The sequence below is a fragment of the Struthio camelus genome, chromosome 15, assembly GCF_040807025.1.
Source record: "Struthio camelus isolate bStrCam1 chromosome 15, bStrCam1.hap1, whole genome shotgun sequence".
Taxonomy (NCBI): domain Eukaryota; kingdom Metazoa; phylum Chordata; class Aves; order Struthioniformes; family Struthionidae; genus Struthio; species Struthio camelus.
Genome location: NC_090956.1, coordinates 6521403 through 6548797, shown reverse-complemented (window position 1 = coordinate 6548797; position 27395 = coordinate 6521403). Strand labels below are relative to the sequence as shown.

The window sequence follows — 27395 nt, the reverse complement described above, 5'->3', positions numbered from 1 at the left end:
CACCATGTTTCTGCTAACCCTGCTCCATCTAAACACAAGTCTGCTTTGCTTTTGTTTGCAGCCTATAAAAGAGGACACTAGGACCAGCTCATTTTCACAAGGTCCAAAACAGGAAGAGCAGATGCTATTTTCTCAGTTCCAAGATGCAAGGCCACCGTTGCCCTTTTTCTCTCTCAACTCCGCAAGCTGCTTCTCTCCATTTCCATAACGTCGTGCTTGGCATGCGATGTCACCCATCTATCACCCTGCTTACACCCTGCAAAACTGTTACCTCACTGCACTCTGCTGCTGCAGCTCTGTCCTTCCCATCTGACTCTCTGCAACTCTAATGCCACCCTGCTGTATCTGAAACCCTTTGAGTCACTCCTCTGTTCAAACCTTGAGCTGAAATTTTCTCTCTCAGCTTTGGTTTATGATGAACATTGTCTGAAAAGAGTTCTGTGATACTCTGCTCAAGGACGCCATATAAAAATAAATTGTATTGTATTAAATAAAGGCTAATGGAAGAGGAGCGGAGCCTTTTCTGATGTAGGTAAGTTTACGACCACTGCTCTCCAGAAATAAAATCGTTTGCTAGATTTTATGGGTGTGTTTTACACCCCAGGCAGTGAGGGACGCTGGGTCTGACTGGCACGGCAGCTCCAACGCGCTTACCCAACCTTGTGGTCTAGCGGCTGCAAACTGCGCTTTGGAAAGCTTGCAATTTGTGACATTACAACCATGAATTGTAACTCTCCTTAAAGGTAAAAACAGTTTTATATTCAATAGACCGCACTGGCTCTTCAATTCTAAACCAAAGTGGTATTTATTTGATCAGTCAAAATTAGTTTATTTTTAAACTGTGTATGTTCCATATGGTTCAACGCACCTCCCGCCCCCTCCTGCTGCCACCCACCTGCCCTTCCAGCAGCTCAGAGAAGACTTTTCAAAGGCTGCATCTTGCAAGTAAATGTCTCCACTGCCACAGCCAGCTACAGCTCTCACATCGCCCAAGAATTTTGCGGATACATTTCCACTAAGAAAATTCCCTCTATGTTTATTCTCGAAGCCCCCGCTTCAGATAACCCCCCCATCTTTACAAGGTACCATTTTTCTTGGAAAGAAGTCCATCATCAACCTTCCTCCTCAGATAACCTGCACAGAGCGGCAGAGGGCATTAGAAGCTGGGCTAGGGTACAAGAAGCAGGGTACGGGGGATTAGAGACAGGAAGCTACGGAAAAGAAGAGGATAAACTTCCTCTTGGTATTACCTACACATACCTATAATATGCGTTAGGCTCAACTAACTTTTTTTTTTCTTCTCCCTTCTTCTTCTGATAATCCTGACATTACAACGCAAGGCTGCAAAATTCACCAGCACACTTGAAAATGGCTTGAAACATACAGGATTCAGCCCTGGCAGATGAACCAGTGGTGAGTGAAAGGCTCTTTCTGAGGACCTCAGCGTGGGCTCAGCTTGGAGCTTCTCTCCCCTTCCTCCTCCTGCTCACGGCAAAGCTGTTTCTAAGCAGGAGACGGCAGGAAGCAACCTGCAACGGTAACGCTCGCTGCTCCGCTCACCTGCCACCCCTGCACTGGGGAACGCAGTGCAGCGGTGTGTAAAGACACTCCAGGTAGCTTTAAAATAACTGGCTTAAATAATAGTAGCAGTCTGTTTGCAGCAATGCAGAACTTGGCAGGCATGGCAAAACTCGCCCCAGATGCAGGATAAATTAACCTCGGGAGAGCTTTTTATTGCCCAGGGTGGACTTCACAAATTAGTATGATGTAGCACAGACCTTTTGGAATTTAGGATTGTCTAGTCATAAATTGTGAGCTGACTGTGGAGACAATCTCCCCCCCTCGCCCTCAACTAATGATGATAAAATCTTTTAGCCACATTTCCCTTCCACACAGCAATTACAGACAAACAGTGCTCACTCAATAAAGTGGTGTCAGCTATAGTTGGAGCCTGTCATTAACTTCAGATGCAATTGCATCACCTTAAAAATACAAATATACTGTGTCATTTCAGTTTACAGGAAAGTAGTTATCTTCTGCTTCTAGAACAAGTTAGCAAACACTGGGCATAAGTCTTTGGTTTACCAGGTAGTTTATTTTGGGGTTATCCCCCCAAAAAAAAAAAAAAGAAAAGAAAAAAGTGATTGGGAGTTTTGCTGGGCTATAGTTCAGGGAAGTTTGGTAGCGAAAACAGGAGCATAACTTGTATCTCTTGTCAGAGGAAGCAGAATCACTTCTTCATTAGGCTGTTTCTTAAAAAAGGCAGTGGTTTAGAAGCTGTTCAAGTGTCTAATGTAAGAATTAATGCTAGGGACTATATAATTAACATATATAATACACATTGTAATTACATGTGGTAGTCTGCAGAACCATCTAATAGATGAATTTATCCCCCCTCTGATCATCTCCCATGCACTCTGCCCATTATCTTGTTTCAACTGACACATCACTACTATTACTACTACCCCAAAACACCGGATGCTCTTTAAACATCTGAACAGCATCAAACATCTGCTATTAAAACAAATACAGAAAAATTGCTCCAGGAGTATTTGTTTTTTCCCTCTCAAAATGAAGATTTTTTGCAGGAATTATAGTCACTTGAATTGCAGGGTGGACAATATTCAATCATGCATTAGAGAGCGCTTTACAGTTTGTTATCTCATGATGTTCACTGAGGCTACAAACGGGAGCTCTTCACCGCTGGCAAGAGGTGACTTCCAGCTTCCCCAGGAGCACAGCACTTTTGCTCTTACTCCAAGAGCTTTCCACATTTAAGTTCTGATGCTGACACTCACGGAAATGCTATTTTGTCTCCGTGATAATATCAGAAATTATGTTATTTATGATACCTTGTCCCTCCCTCTCCCCCACATTGTGAAGTCCCCCTCAATACAGAGATATCCCAGCTTTAGAGGCAGAGGGCTTTAAATATAGAATTAATAAACATTTAAAGAGATTCCTACCACTTCTAAAGTAGCTTTTCAAATAACTCTGTGCTACAGACAGAATCCAAGACGGGACAGGGCACCACCCAGGCAGCCTTTAGTTCTTATTGAGGATGCACAGATTGAACGCCAACCTCTGTATACCCCTGGTTCGTCTGAGGGTGGTAGCAAATAAGCACATTTTGCTATGCTGAACTAATTCCCTTCCTACCGCCTCTCTTCCTGACAGATATTACACACCATTACCGGCTGCAGCCCTCACTTCCGAGACAAAGGCCGGTGCCTCCGTCCCCTAGGTAAGGCCGCTTTGCCGAAAGGTCAGGCCGCCGTCTCATTTGTTTGCATGGCCCAGGCTAATGGAAGCGCTGCTGCTGTGAGCAGCAAGGAGGCTCGCTTGAAGGCCACAGAGGGCTGCAAGGGAAAATGCACACCATTTTACCCAGCCAGCAGGGATGCAAACGCCATCGCCGCGCCACGACAGATAAAGGCAAGCCTCTGCAGCACGCCACCTTATTTGTGTTTCTAATGGGAGAAGATTGTGGAGTTTGGTTTCTGGCTTTTGTTCTGGAGAAAACAAAGCTCTAAAAAGCCTCCACTCCGTCCTTCTATTCAATCCTTTTTTTCCCCCGTTTTTTCCTTTAATAGTGTTTTCAAGCGGTTGGCACTGCAAACATATTGCTCTTGGCCTGAAAACACTCTTGATGCCAACTAGTCAAAGCTTCCCCAGACCCTCCTTTTTGCTCTTTGTGCTCCTGCAGCTGGGCCCCAGAGGCACTTACTCTGCTCACAGACCATACCAGCCATCTCCTCTGTGTGCACTTCTGAGTGCCCTGGACCTCCTCTCACAGGATAGCAGGTTCTGCCCTATTTTTATTGGTACATTTTTCATGTTCTACTTCGTTTTCTAGTGTCCACTTTATGAAAACAATCCTTTAAAGATGATCTCCCTGAAGCTGAACAAAACGCTGGTTCAGCACGGAGCAGCAGAACAGCAACAGGGGAAAAAGGGGCTTTCAAACAACAAAACTGCAGGAATGTGACAAAGACATAAGGACAAGCAATCTTTTTTCCCTGGAGCATGAAAGATGTTTGGAAACAGAGCCATCTCCTGGATAACCAGGCTTTCAATCACATTATTCCAGCCTCTGAAGCTCATATGTTCATCACAGGAGCCAGAAGTGTTACTATGAATAGGGAAGGTTATTTCTCATAACTCCGGGCCAATGCTCTTGAGCTAGAAATGAAGCCTTGAAGTCTCCATGGAATCCCCACAAAGTGTCCCAACACTGGCAGCACCACTAAAATCATTTCTGGGCAGGGAGACAGGAGAGGTAGCATCTGTCTCAGCCCAAGAGCTGAGTCTCGTTTCCTGATTCTGAATTATTCATCACATGCTAACTTTCAAACCAGTTCAGTTTTAAATTTTTAAATATTTAATAATTGGGTATTAAATATTCATGTAATTTTATTAGAAATTTTGGAAGTTGGGCACTAAGGCTGTAACTGTTAAGCTCATCATTAGGACCGACTGGCTACTCAGAGAGGTTTTCTAGCTTACTAGAGAAAGGAGGAGGAATTAAAAATAGGCAAAACAAGTATTTATGGACCTCTCAGATTCTAAATCGCAAGACAAAACATGTACCTGTGCCACCCATTTTCCAAAAACCATCTCTTCCTGAAAAAGCTGAGAAACCTCCTACACTGGGAACACAGTAGAATACCCTTAGCTGCAGTTTAAACAACCTAAGAGTTTCACTTAGATGTTATACAGAAAAACGTTCGTCTCAGCCTAGCGTACCTGATTGGTAAAGAGACATTGATAAGTCTCTGTCTACAACATCAACAACAAAAGCATGCCCTTGGTCCCTGTTGTGATTTAGGGAAGACGCAGGGGAAGTTCAGTTTAATATGCAGCTGCAACAAGGCAGAGACAGATTCTTCCCTCTTTCTGACTGCTACTCCGGAGGGACAACGGGATGTGTAGTTTCTCTTGAGTTGCTGTGACAACTCGAATACATCAAATATCCATGCCAGTTTCTATCCAACTAGCTCCTGCTTTCCCACTTTTCATTTCCTCTTCCTCCTTCTTTTCAGTAGATGACATCTCTTTAACCCTGATCCATGATGAGAGCGAACCCATGTTCCTGTCCCTCTATATTATGCCCGCGCATTCCCTACTGTGCCGGAAATTGTATGGTTTACACAAAAGATGACATATAAGCCCTGGAATTATATGCAAATGAACTGATCTGTTCTTCACTTCTTACGATTATAACTCTGACTTTCAAACAACTGCATTGGGTAATTTTTGCACCAGCTTTCAAACAAAGGGCATCGCTGTGTTATTAACAACTCACTTTGGCAAGTGGTTTGTCACCTTTCACAAAAATGATCTGAAAAGACACCAGTAATTATTCCAAGGAGATTATTGGGTGGCTACGTCCCAGTGCAGCAGCTGGAGGCTAAAGTGACATAATATTCACTAGAAAAAACTCCTTGCTCAAGTCAAGACAACATGGAATAAATTAAATATAAAATGAACCGAACGGGAAGCAAATACAAAACTAGAGAAAGAGCCAAGCTTGTTCCCTTGGATTTTGATTATCTCCGTACTGACAGCAGGATTACATCTTTAGACGAAAACTAAAAGGTCCTGATTGTGATATGAGGTGGTATGACATTAGCTTTGGAGACTTATTCTGGGAAGAAACTTGATATGTTACAGGGAATAGAGCCTGAGGAAGAATGACTCGAGCACCTCTTCCAACAATGAAAATCCAGCTCATTTCTAGGTCTCATATGTTTGGTTCTTCCAACAGCTTTTAAGCACTGAGAACTAAACTTCTGCAAGACAGACACATTTTTTGTTTCTAGGATTGCTGTATAATTCCCGGTTGAATCTTACAGATCCCAAGAACTTGGCTAATGCTCCCAAGTGGAGTAAGGCAAAGAGAAGAGGCTCTAACTAATTTCAAGTAAACAGCTATTAAATGTTCATGGCTCTTGGAGAGAAACAAGTTCCGCAGTAGGGTCCATGCCCACGCTGAGATGGGCTGAAGGAGCCACTCATCCAAATTTCTCAGCAATGGAGAAAACGGTGTGGGAGAAGGTGAGGTTTTCTACTGGTCGTGCACTGCAGATAGGTCAGTTCTGTTAGCATATCATAATTTTAAAAAGTAGTTAAACAGTGTGCCCTCAGGGTTAAAACCTGAAGGAACATTTATTATGAAGCAAAATACTTCTGCTGTTGCTGAACCAGCTTGATACCTTATTCTCTGTAAAAATGATTTTTCTTTCTTTGATGGTAACCTCTTCTACACCACTGCCCATGTTCAGAATTCTCTTGTTTGGATCCAGAGAAGCACAAGGAAGTTTGGGCAAGTTTCCTGTCTGTGAAGACAGGAAAGAAAGAAGAATTGCTGCATTTTTGGGGGGTGCATTTCATCTACAGTTCTGAGAAGCTTGGCCTCTCATACAATCTATAAACATTTAAAAGAAAACGATTAGCTCTGCCCATTTCAGGTCTGGGAAACATCTGTGCAGTGCATGACAGTTCAAAATGGAGCCCTTTTTTGTTTGCTTTTTCATCAACATTTTTAGAAAGTTTCTCCACATCATCTAGAAGGTGTACTCTGGAGTCGGACATCATGTTGCTGCAATATCTTTATGCAAAGCCTTTTGCAAGCACATGACAACAAAGCCAATATTTAGCAGAACTCAGCCAGGGGAGAGAAGAGATCCAAAAGCAGGAGAGGATGTGCAATGACTTTGCAGAGTTAATTTAAAGGATAATTCATAAAACAAACAAAAAAAGGCAGAAAGAAGATTTTCACTGAGAGAAAGAGAAAGGGAGGAGGCAGAAAAGATTTCCAGACTGAGTAAGGTACTCTGAAACGTTAAAAAAGAAGAGGAATGGGATTTGGAAGAATGAGAAAGTAATGAGAGACAGGGAAAACTGCAGTCAGAAGACAGCCATCCATTAGATTACATGGAGCTACCTGCTGAGGACACATTCTGTGAATTCTTAGAGCTCAGCCCAAATGCAGAAGCAAGGCCAGTCCGATTAAAGGATCTTGTCAAATCGCTAGGCAGGTTGGAATTACCACCGTTTTTAATTCTTGTCAAGTGAGGGAGGCTGGTGGAGGAACAAACAGGAGTAGTGACCAATTTCACACCTGCATGTTCAAATTAACTTAGGCAAGGTGAGCAGAACCACTCAGGAAGGCCCTAATTCACAAGAGTATTTGTGGGAAAATCTAATAAAACAGAAACCTTTCTTCTGTAAGGAAGAGGTAATTTAATGACTATAGGTCTTTTTCAGAGCAGAAAAAAACGAAAAATGACACATCCACGCTATATTGCAGGTGGCTCAGTGTCTCTTCCTTCAAGGTAAGAGGGCTGAAAGATATTGGTAAAAAGAACTCTGTAGCTTGAGAGTTTACCTAGAGCTCTTGGCAATTCTGACCGAAACAAACTGAATAACAAAAAAATGCTCCAACAGAGGAGTTTTGGGTGGAGAAGAGGAGTGAGGGAAGTAGAAGCATATCCTTAATGAAAGTCTCCTTTAGAGGTTTTTTTGACGGGCTTAAAATTCCACTGAGGTCACCATTCCGGAGAGATGACAAACTCCTGGGATAAAGGCTGGAAAATCCTGGTAGTCGTGTCACATTTAGCAAGTCAAAGATATGTTTGTATAAGGCTGTAGAGGGCTAAATCCATTTTACATGCTGTATGTATTATTAATTTCTGACAGTGGGCTTAGAAAAACCTAATTCGCTGGAATACGAGCTCCCTTTGAGCAGAGGGAAGCCTTTTCAAAACTCATCTTTTATTGACTGAGTCATTTTTGAGTCAATCTGTCTGCTTTCGGCAAGACAAGAGTTTTAAATCTTCTCTCTTTTTTTCCTCCTTTTTGAGTCGTGGCAAGTCTATTAAAACCTGCTAATGTATGCAGCAAGGCCTCTGATTTGAAATGTAATGAATTCTTCAGATAGTGGCAGATTAGGGGGAGAAGATGATAGAAACCACCAGAGATGCCAAAAAAAGAACTCTTCAGAAAAAGAGGAGGAGAAGGGTGAGAGGAAAAGAGAATGATTAACCCTTTTTATCCAGAAGAAAATCTTTCAGCTCCATTAACAGAATCAGTTAAAAAAGCAGAACTGGAAGAGGCAGAGCATCTTCAGGCTTGCCTGGGGCTGAATGAGGCAAAGAATAAATGAATCTTTCCTCCTAGACTCTCTTGTAAGATTAGGTAATTCCCTAAGTGAAAAATGAATAACTTTGAGAAAATTAGCTCCATCCATATAAATAAGCCTTCATATTCCAAACTCGTCACCCAGAGCTTCCCAGGCGAATGCCCTGAAACATTTTTGCTGTTGTGTAACAGATGGTTTCCTCTTCCCCCACCCCTTCTTGGTTTGGTTCCAACCACAATATCTTTCAGGTGATCTTGTTTCAGAACAAAAATGAGCAGTTTTGTAGAAATCATAAATCCTGGTAGTGGAACGAGGCTTAGCAGTTTTACTGTATTTAGCATCTCTGAAGTGCTGGACAAACATTTTGCAGTTACACAAATGAGAGGTTAGCACTGTCTCCATTTTACAGATGGGGAGCTAAGGAAAAGAGTCAAGGATGCAACTTAATTTGACAGCGCTGATCTAGTGACAGCCTGGGCTGAGAACGCAGAATTTGCCGAATCACAGCGCAGACCTGTGATATCTTCCTGTTTAATAGTAAAACTCATACCTCAGCCTCAAATTGGATGACTTAAAAAAAAAAAAAAAAAAAGCAGCTCTACAGTAAAGTTCTAAGGGAACAAAACCTTAGTGATAAAGTGAGAAAAACAGAGTCTGATGGAGTGCAGGCAACCCAGTGGATTAAAATTACGCCCAGCATAACTGATGCAGGTGAGTAAATATGGGAGACTGAGGAACTGGTCCTGTTAGCTTAATGCCCCTTTGCTAATGACAAGCACTGGAATGCTTGAACAGTGGAGAAATCCCAAATAACTGGCAGAATCCTTCAACTTAACATGCAGCATAGCCGTCTAAGTCCATGCATGTCTTGAAGGAGAGACTGTCTTTCCCTACAGATACAAGGCATTCAGTCTTCTATTACACCAGTCAAACTACAAAAGAAAAAAGAAGTTTAAAGAAGTGCAAACTTAGCTCAAAAGCTGCTGGAGGCACAGACACTGTGGAAAGTAAGCATGATTTGGAAAAAACAGCAGTAGGAAACCTTTATAGTGGGATACAGGACACAGGCAAAAGCGTTATCTTGGAGACCAGCAAGCTATGGGAGTTAGCCTTGCTTTTCAAATCGCTCCCAGGTATTGTCTGCTCTTGCTGGCAGCAATACGTTTTTTCCCACCCTGGAGAATAGCGATGGCTGTATTCCTGTCCCCGGGATCTCCTAAACTCTGGCAAACCCTTGATGTGATTCTCCCTTCACAACCCTGACGTCCAGAGCCTCGCAATTCACAGAAGTGAACTTTTACATCTCCACATATTAGTGTTTTCAAAAAGAAGAAGGGGGCACGCTTGCTTTTATGTAAGTAGACACAATTGCGACCTTTAGCTCGGTCCCAACCCTCGGATTGAATAGCTGGCACTCGTCCTCTGAATCAGTAATGAACTAAAGGTCAAGGCAGGCTGGCAGGGAGCACGCCGCGCTGTGGATATGCCATTTTTCAGAGCAGATAAGAAACTTCGGCCTGGACCGTTACAAATCAGGCAAGGCATCTGCCTGGCAGAGCGTTTTCATTTGGATATGGGGGCAAGCGCGAGGGCTGCGGTATTAACCACCGCGGTCGGTACAAATCCCACTCGGGTAATTGCCTTCTGCCCGCTTCTGTCCCTCCTGTGCTTTCAAGCTAAAGGGCACTTTGCACTTTCTGCCATCAACAAGGTTCCTGTGTGGCACTAAACAGTTGCGATATTTCACGTTAGCCATGGATGCGTTTTGGGGATGGATGAAGCAATCCCTGCGTATATTTTGTACAGCTGTGAAGTTTACAGAGCACTTTGGAAAGCCCTCGAGAGCCTGACATGCTTATTGCAGCAAGCCCTGCCAACACCAACGGCTGCAGCGGGCTCCAAGGAAAGCCTGCTCCACAATATCCCAATTTTTCTTTTTCAACTGCAGATCTGCATTGCCCTTATCCAGCCCTCCTTCCTTCCCTGTTTGTTTGGAAGACCTTGCTGCTTCTCGGCACTCTTCCATCTCTCTGACTCCTGAGAGCTCTGAACCCAGCGCAAGCCTTGGTGCACAACCTAGCCTTTCTCAGCTTGAGATCAGTCCAGGAACAGAGATCCATGGTGCTTAGTCATCAGAGAGACCATTTTGGTATAGGAAAAGTGCATCCTATATATGAAGCCTTGACTCCTGGTCTCCAGAAAATCTATACCACACCCAGGGCACGAGCACACAGAGAAATCCGCTCTCTCGTATTGCAGTTTTTCAAGAGGAAGGTTCATTTCACTTCTAGGGAAGATTTTACCTGCTACTGCTGTGAACTCTTCCCACTGCGAGGTCAATAACACGGAGCGCCACCGAGACAACACCCTGTTGCCATGAACAGCCGAGACTGGGACAGTTTAGCAAGAGGTTTAGGAAAAATATATATTGAGGGAACAAGACAGGAAAGGAGAAAAAAAAAAAGATACACATTCACAAAAGGTCTCTGCGCATGGGAGGTAGAAGTAACAAAAAATAGATTTACCCAACTAGGCTAAATCAATGACTGAGCTCTGCGCTCAAAGAAAAAGTTATCGCTAAAGGTTGTGCTATTCACGAGCTCACTTTACATCTGAGAAAAGTCGGCAAAAATCCTCTTGCATTATCCCTACCCTTATAGATTTTTTTCTTCTCATCTGAGGCTCTGAGCGGGGATTACCCATTAAGTTCCAGTGGCCAAACCACATCCCATCTATTTTTCTGTTAAAACAGGAAAAAGCTTTGGTCTTTTCTGCCCTTCTCTAGCCTGTTCCCTTCCCATGGCCACGTCCAAAGCAGCTACATCAAATACCCACGGGAGCCGGCGCTGAAGTGCGCAGACCGCCACCGCCGCTCGCCGCCCTGCCTCTTCGCCGGCTCCTGGCCCCGAGCAAACAGAGGCATTGCAAGCGCAGCTGGGGTGAGGTAGTAAAAACAAAACACTTTCACGAGAAGGTGAAACGCAAAACTACAGGTAAATAAAATGCTTTTACCACGTCGAGTTTTTATAGAAATGTGTTTGCTTTTTCAGCTTTTTCTAAACCACAGAAGTCAGAGATGGAAAACATCTGTTCGTTCGCTCAGTCTCTCTCCCACAATGTTTTCATTTAGATATTTCCCTGTAATGTTTACAACTTAAACATAGCAGAACCGTGCCAAGGCTTTTGAAAAAGTAAATGGATTGGAGTTATTAGAAAAAGTGAAAAGTTAATAATCCAAGTCATTAAAATGAACAGAGGCAAGCTCTAGCATTGTTCTGAAACACTCCAAAACAGAATAGTTGAAAACATTTTAAAAGCACCTTTCCAGTACAACTTAAATGACCTCCCTATCAGCACGAGATCTCTTGAAATGTCTTATCTTTTGGACTTCGTAATCTTCCTTCTGGCTTGCCATGTGTCAACTCTGGCATCAAAGTATTTCAGCTGACGCACATTATCAACGGTTGCTTCCACGGTTTGAGAATTGAAAGCAAGGAATGGCTGTTGTACTTTGAGTGCTCTTTATTCTGCTGTTCTATTACTTTTATTTACGTGTACTATGATTCCAAAACCAAAGAAGTCAATTACCGCTTACTAGGAATTATAAAGCATTTGTGTAACTAGGCTTCTGATTTAGTTATCGGCACAAATAGACTGACATGCTGTACTAAGAAGTTAAAGATAAAGAAGCCATAGACCAAGGTTTGCATTATTTGCAGCCTCTCAGAGTAAAAAATTTAGAGAAAAACTCAAGAGATTTTTTATTAATGCCTTAGATGACTTAGAAAAAAGTCACTTAATCATAACATTGTAAACAAGGAAGTTCTAGAGCAGTACTTAAAAATACCTGAAATTGTTTCAGGAGCCCTATTGATTTGAATTAGGCAGCTGCATAATCACTGGGGCTGCAATTTTAATGAACATTTCAACAGGAAACGTAGAGCTGATTATATGTATCAAAACAGGAAAGCTCCAAATGCTGCAACTCCTCTTTTCTTGTTGTTTTGTTTATTACCTTAGTACGTATATCCAAAACAACCCTAGAAATAACACCGAGCTTACCTGAACGCCCCCCTCTCTTTGGCTGCAGCTTCCTGTGCTTCTGGCTGCGACTCTGATCTTTCTGTCTTGATACATGCCATTAGGCACAGCATTTTGAGAAATAATTAGCGATTCAATCAGGTTTTACACTGGATCAAGTGACTGGAAGCTATTTTATGATGTGCTGCAGCTTTCCTTTAACATATTTTAGGGCATGTTATATATATACTTAATTAGCTAATGTTTATAACAGTGCTTTGAGGAAATAAAGAACCACACGAGGGCTAAGTACTATTATTGGAAAGCAAAAGAGCAGTTTTAAGACGGCATGGGCACAGGGAAAGAACAAAAGCTCTGAGAAGCTGAACAACACTTTGTTTACAGAAAGGTTTCAGGACATCTGAGAAAAAATATGTCAGCAGCTTCCAGCATCTAGGCACTAAGAAGGAAACAAAAGGTGTAAAACATGGGATGCTGCAAACGCACTTAAATGACATAATATTGATGACACAAACGTGAGGACAGCGATAATAGAGTCACAAAGGCAGTAGTACCGGCAAAGAAGAAAAACCTGTTGTCTATACACAAGCATAAGGCATTGATTATTACTCCCCTAAGGCAATTTGCAAGATAAAGATTCAGACAGAGTTGAAGGCTTTGATGAAATAAAAATGAATTCATTCCACTTCTGTGAACATTCTTACACGTAAGAGCGGGAGCTAATGGAACAGAGCACACGGCTTCCTATTGTTTAGCAGGAGGAAGCGGGGCTCTCTTCGCTAAAGATACGGAGCTTTGTTGGCTGCATGCTAAACACTGCAAGAGAGAAAAACACAAAAGTCATCCTAGCAGAGAGAGGGGAAGGTGCCGAGTTTTCACCGCACTAAACATCCAGAGCACGCATCGAACGGGACCTGGCTCATGAAGAGAGGGAGGAGGTCAGATTGTCCCACCGATCGGAGCGAGGCGCCACACAAGCCCTCTCAGAGGGCATCTGAGCCAAATGTGGGTAAAAGAATTTGGAGAGAGACCAAAAAAAAAAAAAAAAAGCCATAGTTAAATCCACTACAAATGGCAACGAACAAGTGATGCTGCATCCAGTCGGATGGAAACAGTTTTCCTCCATATGGGGCAAACACAGGGCACAGACAATGCTTCAAAGAGTTTCCAACAAACAATAAAAACAAACAACGCACATAAGGAGCTTTAAAAATGATTGCAAAGAGAGTCCTGACTTTCTGTTTTGCTTTTTTCCCCCCCTTTTTTATTTGTCTATAACTAAATTACATGATTTCTTTACAAGTCTAATTAAGCAGTTAATTGATGCTGGTGCCCTTTAGCATCTGGCATTTAAGATTAAACAAATAGAGAAAAGTGCACACAGTTCCCAGCAATAATTAAGCACAGCAAGGGTTTGTTCCCCCCCATTTTAAAGTATTACGTGCAAATCTCTGAGGGTACTTTTAAATTCAGGAGTGTCAGTGCTGGGATCATGCACCAAAAATTTCTGCCTTTGTCATGCAATAATGGTCTGTACAACAGATCGTCTGCTCCTGCTCCTGTGTGGCTACAGCCTATGGAAAAGTCTTCCTGTTAGTCTTCTGCAAGGAAAGGTGATCTATATAAGAAAAAGTATTTTAAAACAAATAGGCCCTTGGAAAAAAAGCACTGCCTCCATCTGGGTCAATGCGAAGCACGAGCTGAATTGCTGCATACAGGTACTTTAACTCACTGCTCCGAGGCAAAGAGCGGCTGTTTCACGTGAAGAAAGTCTGATCAGGAGACATGTCTGCTTGGGTCTTGAGTTGTGGCTGGTTTTACATCTGCAGAGCACTGCGGAGTGTTTGCCCTCTGATCTTAGAGCAGTCCTGTCTCCTCAGAGGGCCACAGATTAAGGACTGGACTCAAGTTTTAAGACTTACCCCAAGACTTGCACAAGGCAGTGTAAGGCATCATGAAATCTGAGAACGTGCTGAAACCATCAGGTAGACGCAGCCCCTGCTGCTCCCGCGACAAGCCCACGTCAGATATCGAGGTAACTCCCTGCCTCAGCTTCCAGCAGTTGGTGCAAGTCAGACCGTCTCATCTCATACAGCCCCGACTGAAATCTGCCTGCGCTAACAAAAGTAGGGGAGGTTTTTAGTACTTCCAGACCTGCCTGATGGAAGGAACTGCAGCCCAACGATTAGTGAGACAATCTCTTTAGACTCTGCAAGCAAGAAAAAGGCAGTGTGGAGCCTCATGCCCACCTCTCCTGGGTGCTGCGAGCCTTAATTAGTATCTCTAGCATGCTCAGAGACCTTTGGACAGAGGGTGCTACAGAAGTGGAAAATATTATCATCATTACGCTTGCTACCACGAGGGCTGGAATTTGAGCCAGAGACTTCACAGCAGATGGTGAAGTTGCTAGCACGGCTGGCTGCAGTTATAATTTCTCTCATCACAGACTCTCCTTGTTGGAACAGGCTTCACCTCTTGATTTCTGAAGAGCAAAACAGAACCTGCGCTGACAAGACGGCATTATACTGGTCAGTACTGCTGACACATTTAAACGAGCCAGCACTCAAATCGCTCGAAAGTAAATCATCCAAGGGACTCTCTAATTAGAAAAAGCTCCGCTTTCATTGCAACACTTCTCCCGCCTGTCACCAGCAGCCCTCCCCTGAATTCTGATCATTAAAGAGAAACAGCAAAGAATTAGGCAGATTTTGTTAAGCGTCAAACAGCCCGACTCTTAACTACGCACAAAGGAAGGAGGGACATTTTATAGCTCTCACAGCAACTTTATACTTTTCTAAACACTTTTTCTGTACCTCTGGCTAATTGCTCGTTTGCCTCGATTTGATGGAACAGCCTGGCTCACAACACCGTCACAGGGACAGAACACGGCTGTGCTTAATATGCTGCAGTAAGTGGGGTATGTGTATGTGTGCCTCTAAGTTTTATCCTTATTTATTTCTAACTTTAGGGGTTAGCAGCCTAGGCCTCGGAGCTTCCCGAACTAAGATGCCATTAATTTTGACTGTATTCCCAAGTGCTGCCAAGGTCCCTCCTTAGGACATCACCTTGCAGCAGAACACTTCAGATGCATGGAAAATCCTGCTTGAAATTTTCCATTTCACCAAAAAACTTCCTACAAATGCAAGAAGTACCCAAGTAGCCTAGGCAGTGCTCCCCTTCCTTTTCCGTGTTCTTCCAGGTTATGAAAAGCGAAGGGTTCTCCAGCCGAAAGCAGTGCTTTGAAATGAAAGTAAAGAATAATCTCCACTACCCCTTGTAACACCATGGGAACCCAAACACGTTCTGCGTGGAGCTTACAAATGCATTGGCCGACCTCCCACGTGCTGAGGAGGGGACATTTTCACGGAAACACGGAAACAACTTGACCAGGTCTTACTTCGAATGGTGGCTGATGGTGAAAATACTTTCAGCAATGACGTATTATATCATCAGCTGTGACTTAGGATTTGTTTTCACCACCTTTGTAAAACAAGACAAAAGCTTCCCCCTTTCCTAAATGCTAATTTTAGTGAAGTCATAGCAATATGGCAGTCTAAAAGGGGAATCACCACACACAGCCATCATTACCGGCCTATTCAGCATACCCTTGCCGATTCTTTCAGATCTGCGCGCTGCCTTTGATTCCACTAGCGGTGTGATTTTTCATGACACATCCGCGGTTGCTAGTGAAGGTGGATGCTGCTGCTTCTGGCCCCTCTTTTATGGAAGTCTCTGCTCTGTTTAACTTAAATACTTCTGCTGCACACCTATGATGGTATCTGATCATCGCAGAGGGTAACTTTGCAAAGCTACAAACCTACCCAATAACCCCCAATGCTAAAGTACTCCAACAGGATGCATCAAGACTCTTCCTTATTTAGTACAGACAAATATACAGGTAGAGAGCAAAAAGGCAATTCACCAGTCTGATTTCAACCAGCTTTTCATCCATCTGATTTTCATCCATCGAGCTGGACCTGATTGTACATTAGAATGAATATCCTGTTGCCTAATGGAGGCTGGATTGATTTACTGCTCCTCCAATGAGAGCTCAAGCCAGATAACCTGGAGCTGAAATTAAGAAAATGTGGCAACGCTGCAATAGCTAGTGAAGACTGCATCAGCTGCTGCTGGCTGCCTAAGCTGTACTAGGTAGGTCTGGTTTAGTCTACGTAACGGATTGTTCCCAGATGCTCAGAAGGAAACAGCACAACAGAGCACGATAGACAGGCCTGACTTTCCCCTGTGTTTTAAGTCTTGCTACAGTTTTGCCCCATGCCTTTGCTACCTTGGCACAAAATTACACCAGAAGTACGAGATAAGACTGCCCAAAAGGCTAGTGTCACGCAGACTGTTGCCATCTACTTATTAAACTACGTGGCGCTGAGAAAGCTTGTCACAGTCGGGCTCAGCTTTCTATCCTGCCCGCTAATGTATTCCCAAAGAGATTTCAAGGTGTTGGCTTTTATTCAAAGGAGCTGAGGGGTCTGAAGCTTTGCAACTGATTTCCTTCCAGCTAGTTCTCCAGAGATCTCCACTATTAACCTCTGGACAAGCTGCCTAGGATATTGGGGCATTAGCAAACCAGGTAGCTAGGTTTGAAGATACTAGGTGAGGAGAGCTCTCCTTTCCTTTTTACAGACTTACGTCAGCATCACATTCAAAAGACAACCAGAACGTCTGCACATCGTGGTGGGTACTGGTGTTAGTGGCATGATTAAAATGGCAAAGTAATTACAAGTGTCTGCTTTTATACGTTGATTGCTTTCCAAATAAATGTTCTCCATTCCAAATAAATCCACTACGGATTAACATTTCTCCAACTTGCTCACAGCCTCGAATGTATTTGATTAGAAAAGCCTCATCAAAACTCTGCTTGACCATTTTTCAGCACTTCACCATTTTTCTTTTCCTCATCAGGAAGAAAAGTGTATCCATTAGTTAACCTTTTCAAACACATTCTTTTTGTAGTCTAATTCAAAGAAGGATTATAAAAAAATCGTCAGACTTGGCATGTGAATAGCTTTCTGTGAGAGCAGGGAACAAGCATTCATATATCAGAACATCAGCCTGGGGAGATAAGGGTAGCCGTATATCTGCGTGCTTATCTGAATGCTACATCAGTGCTGTGAAACCAGCATAAACACCAAGGAAAGAATCCATATATTGATGTAATTCTTAGTGGTGCTAGTGCATTTGTATGAATTTGCAATTAAATAAAGCTTATACCTTTAAAAGAAAACAAGAAGTTGAGGATATAATTCACAGCCTATTGAGATCAATGGGATTTTTTTCCATTACATTTGAATAAAGCTCCTTCTCTCTCTCTACCTCCCTCCAAACATGTCTGTTAGAGCATTAAGAAATTATCGGAAATGTGTTTGGACGATTTTTAAACATACGGAGAAACTCTCGACCAGGCCTCAAATTCTTGTTCTACTTTCAAACTCAGTAAATCCAAAGCTCTCTTTCATTCCATGGCCAACATTTCATGTATTTTAAAGTACATTAGTCTCATACCAAATAAAGACATTGAAAATACTACAGATACGTGTGGGTGACAAATGAACTGACGCAGGAACCATAACTTTGAATCTCTTGACTTTTATGCAATTAAAATATCAACTTAATTGTTAGATCTGTGTAGCTTTTCTCATTTTAATATGTAAATCAGTCTCTACAGCTCAAAGAATGTGTTACTTGGCTTACTTGATTAGGCTGGGAATTGCTGGTCCTGCTGTCACTATGTTTACACTTTAGTGACAAGTTTGCACATCAAATTCACATAATGCAATGTCATCAACTTACTCATCAAATATAAACTTCTTAAATACAGCCACTGCTCTAGAATATTGAAACAGTCTTACTTTCCCTCATTTACAAACCCTAAATAATCCGGGTAACATAAAACACAAATGAGAATACCACTGGAAGACACTGTTTTCCAACAAGAGCAGCTTCAAAGACAGACAGGTAGGTAATCCAGAAAAACAGCCTTTACAAAAGTTATCCTTCAGCTTCCGCATTTTAGTTGCATATGGTCTCCCCTTTAAAACGAGGAGCAAGTAGAGGTACTTTATTTCTCAGTCCCTACGCGTTCACTCCAAGTCATCTGGAATTCAGTTTTAAGGAGTCCCTGTTTATTCTGAAACAGTCAGATTTCAGCTCCCGGCCAACTATACTTGCCTGGAAACTGAAATGAGGACTCCAGAGAAAAAGAGCAGTATTTTTTCCTGTTATAATCCTGCCATAACAAGAGTACCACCATCTTGGATAGGGTTGAGAGAGCCAGTGTAAGTAAGTGCAGTGTTTTCCCATTCCTGTCATCTTCCCCGAATCTAATAAACACTAATCATCCCCAGCCAAGGGGATAATCACCTTGCCAGCCCAAAGCTTTTTGAGATGGTCTTCTGTAACCTCCACACCCGTTACCAAGTCTCCCTGCTGGATTTCCACTACTCCGTACGGTGCACAAAGGCATCAAGCTTTAATTTCCAGGAGAAACAATGCACTGACAAGATGCAGAGCAGAGATGTAAGGCTCTCCCCCGCCGGAGCGTTCTGCCACGCTGGCAGGCTGGTTTTTCTAATGTCAGGGAAATCGTGTCGGCCTGAATTTGAGACATCAGCACAAGCCTTTCTTCTCATTCCTGCTGATGAACGAAAGAGCATTTTCAATTGTGTACATCCAGAGGCCTTATGGCACATCATTGCTAATCAAAAGCTGCTCTGTGATGCAAAGTGCTCTAAGAGGCAGCTCATATCACAACCCCACAGGATCCAAAGGGCAGCAGCAGATAATACCGCAGTTCCTTCCCTTCAGGAGAAACGCTGGACCAAAGAGGGAGCTCTAGCAGGAGCACCCAGACTTTCACACAGCCACCAAGAAGGCAACAACCCAAATAACACACCCGAGCCCGACTCCAGCACGCAGGCAGGCAAACACGGCTGCCAGAGTTTCCCGAGATCCAGCCACTGAATAACCTGTTGACGTCTCTCTGGATGATAAAGCAACTGTCAGCGCAGGGGGACGGATAAGAATCATGACCATGGAGGGTGCTAGATGCCATATGGCAGTTCTCATACGGTACAAACGTCGTGGTGCTTTGTAGGTGGGTGTGCGTGTGTGTGTAGCGGGGGGCTAATACATGGGAGGGGAAGGTTTCAGGCCCTCTTGCTGCTCACTGACTTCTCTCCTTGCAAAGGCTCTGGACTCCCTCATAGTTTTATATATATATATACATACACATTACATACACACACACACACACACACATATATATGTGCTGCCTCTTACAAAAGCAGAAAGGCCTAGGCCTCCAAGAGCTCCACACATGAATTGTGGCAAAAGAGGGGCAAGGGGGAACCCTTGTAGCTCTTCTGCTCTCCGTGAAGGATAAGCACACTCTGCGTAGTAACCTTTGACTGATAGTAAGTTTTACAGATTCAGGAGCTGCAGCAGAACTAAGTTACAGGATTTCTTACGAACCTCCAACTCCTTGCATCACAGATGGATTTTAAAAGTCTCAGCAGTGCCTCACTAGCACCTCAGGTCATCTAGTTTCTGAAGCTGCAGTAGGAAGGCATCCTCTAGGATTTATTCAGGCAGCAACCCCTATCTGACCACCAACGTCCTGGCCTTTCAGGGCACGTGGAGTAAGCCAAGCTCTGGTTTAACAGACTCATGGCACTCTGCCACAAGCAGGACACATTGTTTTTAATATAGTTAGTGCCGCATGACTTCACGCCTGTATTTTCTCTAAAAGACTTGGGAACCCATCTGGATGACAAAGTGTTGAATTTGGTTAGAGGAATTTTTTAAACTTAGGAATGTTTCTTTCGGCCCTCTTGAGGTACTCTGCCTTCATTCAAGCCAGGACACCTGGCCTGCACTGACTTCAGTAGTGCGCAGCACGTACCACCAAAAGGCCATACACTTGCCGAATCAGAAGGCTTCAAAATGTTCTTCTTTTGCGGTTGGGCCGGCTGAATCCATTGACAACACTAACGTCAAAGGGTTTTACGGGCGCCGCCCCTCAACAACTGTAACGGTGTCAATACTGAAATACAGGAGGCACTAACTTGCTTGTAGCCCTTTAGGAAAACAGGGCACATTTAGCAACACCACCTCATTATCTGAAGTGCTGGGTTGGGACAAAGGGATATGTATGATAACAAAGGAAATCAAAGCAAGTTCTCTTTAAACTACCAGCTTATTCCCAGTCTTAATATACTACTCAGGTCCCAGACTGGTCTAAGTATCTTGCCGTAAAGTAACTAGCACCGTAAAAACAGTAACGATAATAACTAGCGAAGAAGAGGTGAAGGGATTACCCCAAGGAGGCACCATTGCTCAGCTGCCGATTCAGAGCGGGAAGTCAGGCAAGCTCCGAGTCGGTCAGGCACGCCAACTCCCAACGACCGCTGCTAATAATACTCGTCCTGTGTGCTACTTTCCTCTCTCATTTGTGTTTTGCACATTAAAGCTACGCAACATTTCTGATGCAGGTAGCAGTAGGGAATGATTTTTTCCCAACACGAAAATGCAGCCATCTCTGAAGTGAAAGAGGACAGAACTTTATCAGCGCATAGCAAAACACTAGAGGCAATGACAGGCTCTTTATAAACTTCAGAGGAAACGAGGATAAGCAGAAAGCAATTACTTTTGCTGAAATACAGGCAAGGCACAAAGGCTAACATCCTGCTCTTGCTGGAAGTCCCATAGCGCTTGAAGACAGCAAATGCCCTGGACCTTCACTTTGCGTTTCTTTGGAAAGAAAGCAACTCCTTCAGTACAAAACACTCTGGCATCCGCATGGGAAAATGGCCTGTTAGCATCTCAGAGAAAAGAGTGCCACCTCCTGAATCCCCCCAGCACTTTAGGAAACCTTTCAGAGGTCCTAAGTGACCAGAGAAGAGTTGCCCTCTCTGCACCCACCTGGCCCAACCTTGCTTTGCCAGCAAGATCCCGGGAGCCCTCAGCACAAAGTGAGGTGCGGGAGCTGCGCTTGCAGGCAACGCACACACAAACAACTAAGGTCACAGAAAAATCCTTTGGCAGGTGGGCTCCGGTTTTCGTTTGCAGGTGCAGCCCTCACCATGTGTGGATTTCCTATGTACAGATGGTAGGAAGCACCAAGGCTTCCAAACATCAACAGCTCAGCCAACTGTGGATGGAGAATGGCAACTTTTAAATTCCATCTGCTCCTTTTTTGTCGCCTTCTGTACTCAGAAACACATTCATCAGAAGCGCAAGCATGCTGGGACAGTGACAAATTTTACCATCTCTGACTTGTCACTTCAACAAGATTAGATTATTTTAATATTAATTCATTACCCGATTTAATTCCAATTAATAACTTTCGTACAGGACCCTGACATGGCATTGATGCTGGAGACAGCCTCTGCTCAACACCAGGCATAGAGGTCAAGCACCTGTTTTAGAGTGCAATTCCTCAGGCCTTTGCCAACAAGGATCCCCTTTTCCTACTTTTTTCTAACAAGAAGAAAGGAACACAGAAACCGTTGAGACTGATAACTCTCCTTTCTGGTGAGACTGTGTTCAGGAAAATAGTTCACTTCCTAAATGCTCCATAGATGGTTGATTTTCCCATCTTCTTTCCTGGTAGGGGTGCCAGCCTGTGTTTCAATAGCCAGCCCAGAGAGAGCACTAAAATCACTTCTCTTTCTTAGAGAGAGCAGAGAGTACTCCACGGCACCTATTGGAGAGCAATAAATCATGAAAGCTAGTGAAAAAATTGTATGACTACATTCTTTAGTCAGGAACCAACTTCCATGGGATCGCAAAGGGAAATAACCAGCACCTGAAGCATTCTCATTTCTACCTATGCTAGGCTAGAACAGACAAGTCATTACTTCTCTCCATTCCCCATTAGCCGGTACTGCCACCTACCTATTTGCTTGCAACTAAGCCCAAACTCCATTTCTAGAGGTGCCAGAAAAGAAAATCAAGAGGTCCACCAGGACCACACAAAACAAAAAAGAAAGCTCCAAACAGAAATGGCCCAGAGGGAAATAGGGGGAAAAAAAAACTATGGAACTGAAAAAAAAAAAAAAAAAGGGCAGAAGATGCAGCCTGAAATGCAAAAATGTGGCGGGGGAAAAAGTACAAAAGAGTACATGACATATAGAGAAATGCAGAATTTGAACAAATTCCAAATCTGGGCAGTGCCTCCCTCACACCACCTTTCCAAAGCTGCTACAATCTGTACTCCCGTTTCAGAGACAGGAGGCCTCAAAAACCTTCCCCAGATGGCAGCCTGACCTTGGTGCACACCTCACCGCAACACAGCCTGGACCCGAGAAGGCACCGGGGAAGAAACAAAACACCCCTACAGTTAGAGCCCATTCCCGTAACGGGGCTGCCACAGATCTGCCCCGTTAATGCTGCACAACATCACGTGCAATTTTTATACTTTGAGATAAAGAACAGTAAGTTGTTACAGCTCACAGTGTCCAAACCTCTCCTTTGCAATAGCCTTGGTACGTGTTTTAATAGGGACTATTACTGCATAAATGAGAGAAAAGGACCACTGAACTATGTGGCAAGTTGCCAAGTTGTGCTGCAGCCTCGGGTGGTTATGCTCAAAGAGATTTAAAGTCCAGCATAACCTTGATTTTTAATAGAGTCACATTTAATGAGCTTTAACGTCCACAGTAATAATTTCCTTATTACCTATCCAGGAGTTGGAACCATGATCAGAAAAAACGTGCTGCACTCCAGTTCAATGAATGAATTTAATAATGGCCAATACATTACTATCAAAACCATCAACATCATTGTCCTTAATGCCTTTTTTGGTTGCTGGAGTTATAATCCTGTGAATCTTAAGTGTAATTGTTGCAGATCACATAAGCTTGCTGAACATAGCAAGCCTAACTGGCTAAAGGCCACCTAAATTCCTCATCTGAGCCAAGAAGCCATTCAGGGTGTATGGCAAAATGTGACAATAAAATCTTACATTTACCGCTACCTGCCAAGAGGCAAAATGTAGACTTATGTATGACCTTTGCTATTTTCTCAATTTTTCCACATTCTTTTCCTGCTCTGAGAGGGTAGTTCAGTCCTTGATTTTCCTTCATCTCATTTGCCTTTGCATGCACTACACGAATGAGATAGATAAAAAGACACATAGGCATTGCAGCTGGCAAAGAGGGATGCAGGAAAAATCCTAATTCCTGTTACTTTGCACAAAAACAATTCCACAAACTTCACTAAAACTGGTCCCTTACTACACACAATAAGCCTTAAACCTCCAGGTAGCTGATTACCCAATGGCAAGCAAAGCCAAGAGAGTTTCTGCCACAAGCCCAATTCCACATCTTGAAAATACACTAAAATGGAAGACACATGGCAGCTCTCCAATACTGCCATTCCTTTGGGCAGAGCTGTTGAGAGTTTAAGAAAAGAGCAAAAGCTGGATCTTCCATTTCTTATCCTGAGCCAGACCAAGTATAATTTTTCCAGCTTTGTGAATGCACATTATTAAACCACTCCTAGAACAGCTGTCGCATCCACACTGCAGTTGCTGCAGGAGCTAAGTAGAAAAGAAGCAATGCAAAAACGGACACAGACTGCACAACGCGCTCCATGAGTTGTCTGCTAAACCCACCATGAGCTGTCCCAGTGAGAAGGCCAAACCTGGCATTCAACCGGCTACTTTAAAGCTAGCTCAGATATGCCTATATAACCCTGCCATTGCAGGGGCATAACATGCCCCGCATCTCTTGCACATCCTAAGCAATGCACAGAGGCTTTATCATCAGCCCATGCTGCGGAGTGCTCCTGCAGCAGAACAGAGGGTTTAGGATTGTTTAGGGCAACTTTGCCTGTGCATGACAGTGATGCACACAAGTACATAAATTACAAGAAAAAAAGACAAGATCTTTTTATATAACCTGACTTCCCGTGCGCATGCCCCGGTCTCAAAGACAGGCTATACACAGGGCTCCTCCGTCCTTTAGTTTTAGCGCTTTGTCACCCATTTTGTACATGAACCACTTCCATCTGCGCTTTGGGAAGGCAGAGGCCCCTCCTGCGACTCTGATAAATGACTGCTAGAGACTGCAGTCAATGCACTTCCTACCCCGCCAGACTCTGCAACCGATGCTCTCTTCCATTCGAGTTGGTGAACAGAAGCTAGAACGATGTAGCGTGAGATTGGGGCAAAAGGAAAAAAAGGACCACATACATGAGAGGCTGGAAACACACTGCAAACCAGGGAGCTGTTTGTTTGCCTGTCAGAATCAAAGAGAGAAGAGAAAACAGTTTGAAAAATGCATCCCTTATGAGCTAAAGACAAACCAGGTAACATCCCAGCACAGAAATGCCTCGTGAACAGCTAAAAGCAACTGCATGAAAGGCAGCGGAATAATAATTATGAATAACAAATCACAGGAGGCACACATGAGAAATGCACTCCCCCTGAAGAAACGGTCTAATTACTGTAGACAATACCATCGAGAGTCATTCAGCAACGACAGAGCCACAGAGCTGACCTCACCTCCGTATCCCCTCTGCCCTGGGCTGTCGCTCTCCCACCACCCCAGGCTTATGGGCACTGTCAGCTGTGAGTACCTGCAGCATCAGGTACGCTGGGCCACTTGGGGCAGAACCACAGAGCGGGCAGTGGGCAGCAACATCTCTTGTACTTTTTAAAAAATAGTGACTTTCAAACTGCAATGTAAACGCTATCCCCGAGAACTGCTTCAGTCTCGCAGGGATTTTGGACTGGAAGCTCCTAGAAGCAAAGAGGGCCTTGCTTAAACGTTTGGGAAGCGTCTAATGCTTATGCATTTGCTCAAGTATCCACTAACACCAGCGACAAACTGTCACTGCACTGATAACATCTAGGCAATTCTTCACTTTATAAACAACCCCATCTACATGTTTTACCGCCATATTTTTAAGGTTATATAGTACCATACTCCGCTCTGAGATGCCGGAACAAACGCATTCTTAGCAGGAACAGAATACTGTCGTTTGTGCTACGGAAAAGCAAGCAAGCTACATTCTGAGGATTCTGGTGCCATGACAGCGAGAAATGCTTTCTTCCGTGGATTTTCTTTAAAACCAGTGCTCAGTCATTTTGTGGGTCCCAAGTCTCTGGCACACGTGGCCGTAGAGGAAATCTCTGCCCTCTTAGCTGCATCCGAGGGGGCGTTCTGACCTCCAGACCCTGACCAGGTACACACTGCTGGCAACACAACAGGTTAGCTCCCCACAGCCCTTCAGTGTTACGTGGAGATCTTTTTTTATTTTCCTCTTCTCTAACAAGAATGCTTTGAGGGCAAGTACATGTGAGCGAGTTACAACAGTAAGATCTCTTGGGTCCTGCAGCGTGACTCAACTCAGCCTGGTCACCTCACAGTGTGGTAGATGATGGGTCACATTTTATTGATATTGTTACCTTGATTTACAGAGTCTGAGAGCACGTATTGGAGGTGTTGACTTTGGGGTTATTGTACTAAAAGGTCTCGTTCGTGTATGTGAAAGGAAGAAAGACTGAACTAAAGGAGAGCCAGAGATTCTGTGAAATGTATTTAGCTCAGTGAAAGATGTATTCTATTTTCACGGAGTATTGAATGCAGCTGTGATTAATGGGGCACATATGTACTGATAAACAATATTAATTTACTTTAAGTCAGGTCTGAAAAGATTTCAACCACTTGCTTCCCTGCAGTGGTGAGAGTTATTTCCTGCTGTCTGTGCGACCTCAAGGGCTGAACAAGCCCTGGAAAGAAGGAAATATTTCCTTTTAGCCCACTGGCAGCACCAGCCTATCAAAGTTGTTATACTGGTATTTCATTTATCATCAGCGAGCAATATGGATTACTATTACTTATCCACCTAGCCTCAGCACCAAAATGCCATACGATGGCCATCACACACTCATTCTCTTCCGTGCCAAGCCAGCTTTCTTCGTTACCTTCACAGCCATTTCATCACCCATACTATCTGCAATGTCGCCACCCACTTTAGCAGTTAATTCCTCTGGCAGTAGGCATGAACGAGTGCATCTTCATGACTAGAAACTCACCACCTACCTGCAATTTCTTGTGGTGACTGGAAACCGCCAACCCCTTCCAGCTTCTCCGGGATGGAGCCACCTCCTTCCAGCACTCGCACAAGCTCCCGCAGCCGCTCACATTCCTCCTGGAGCTGCTGCTGCTCCTCCTTGCGCTGCTGCTTAGCCAGGCTCGCCGGGTTCATGCTGAAATGAAGAACTTTGGTTTTGCTGGGGTCATAGTCACCCTGTGCGGCAGAAACAACAGAAACAAATTGAATAACCGATCCAAACTCCCAGTCCCCCCAGCTTGCACCACCCTTTGCATAAAGCCAAAAAACGTTACAGCAATGTATGCAGAAGAAGGGACATTTATGCAGTGACAGTGTTATATCCCAACAGTTGAAATCAGCCAAACCCAGGACTGCTTCTCCTCCTCTTGCTGCTCCCCCCTTTCCAAAAAAAAAAAAAAAGAAAGAAAAAAAAAAACCCACTCAGCAGTGCTTGCTCCCTGGCTGACACCTCCATTGTTAAATTTAACTCCAGAAATGAAGTTTTATAGCTGTATTTTAAATCTCCTGGTAACAGGAGATTTTAATGAACACGCAGACGTAGCCTTACACTACAGCAGGACATCCAGCACTAGCCTGATTTATTACAAGTACGAGCCAGTGATGTCCATATGACTCCAGCGTTGGAGTCATTAGCAAGTTGTATCAGCTTGTCCCAAGCAAGTGAATAGATATTTCATTTTATATTTTTTTTCCCAGAGGTGAGTTTTAGTGGTTTAAACAGTCAGCTGAATCCTAAGGTAGCAGATTAATATCCTTTCAAACTGAGAGGAAAACACTGATGTTACATTTGTGAGCTCCAAGAGACAATTTTCATACAAACTACAGGCAGTCTCACAACCATAAACGTAGTAAAGCATGTGCTAATCCTGCCTTCCACAGCACTCTGCCCAGTCGAAATCCTATAGCACTGCCTATAGGAAAAGGTATTTCATATGGTAATATTTTGCCTTCCATTAAATCTCAGGACCTAAAGTGATTTTGCAAACATTAATTAACTCTCAAGAGCAGCATCCGGTAGGTATTAACCCCATTTTATCATTTAATTTCCACTAAATGAGGCGCTTGAATTTTATGTGTTTTTCAGGCAAACCAAAGCAGATGCAGACTGCTT

At 43.6% G+C, this 27395-nt stretch overlaps 1 protein-coding gene across 3 annotated transcripts in view; it reads right to left on the bottom strand.

The window, feature by feature from the left end:
- MAD1L1 (mitotic arrest deficient 1 like 1) overlaps positions 1–27395 on the bottom strand; it is a 373922-nt gene that overhangs the window by 101037 nt on the left and 245490 nt on the right. For all 3 annotated transcript variants that reach the window (XR_011134664.1, XM_068908329.1, XM_068908330.1), the window contains exon 16: positions 26251–26458. Coding sequence is in view for 2 of the 3 variants with exons in the window: in XM_068908329.1 (XP_068764430.1) it covers positions 26251–26458 (208 nt within the window). In the remaining variant the exon portion in view is untranslated. The remainder of the gene's footprint in view (positions 1–26250; positions 26459–27395) is intronic.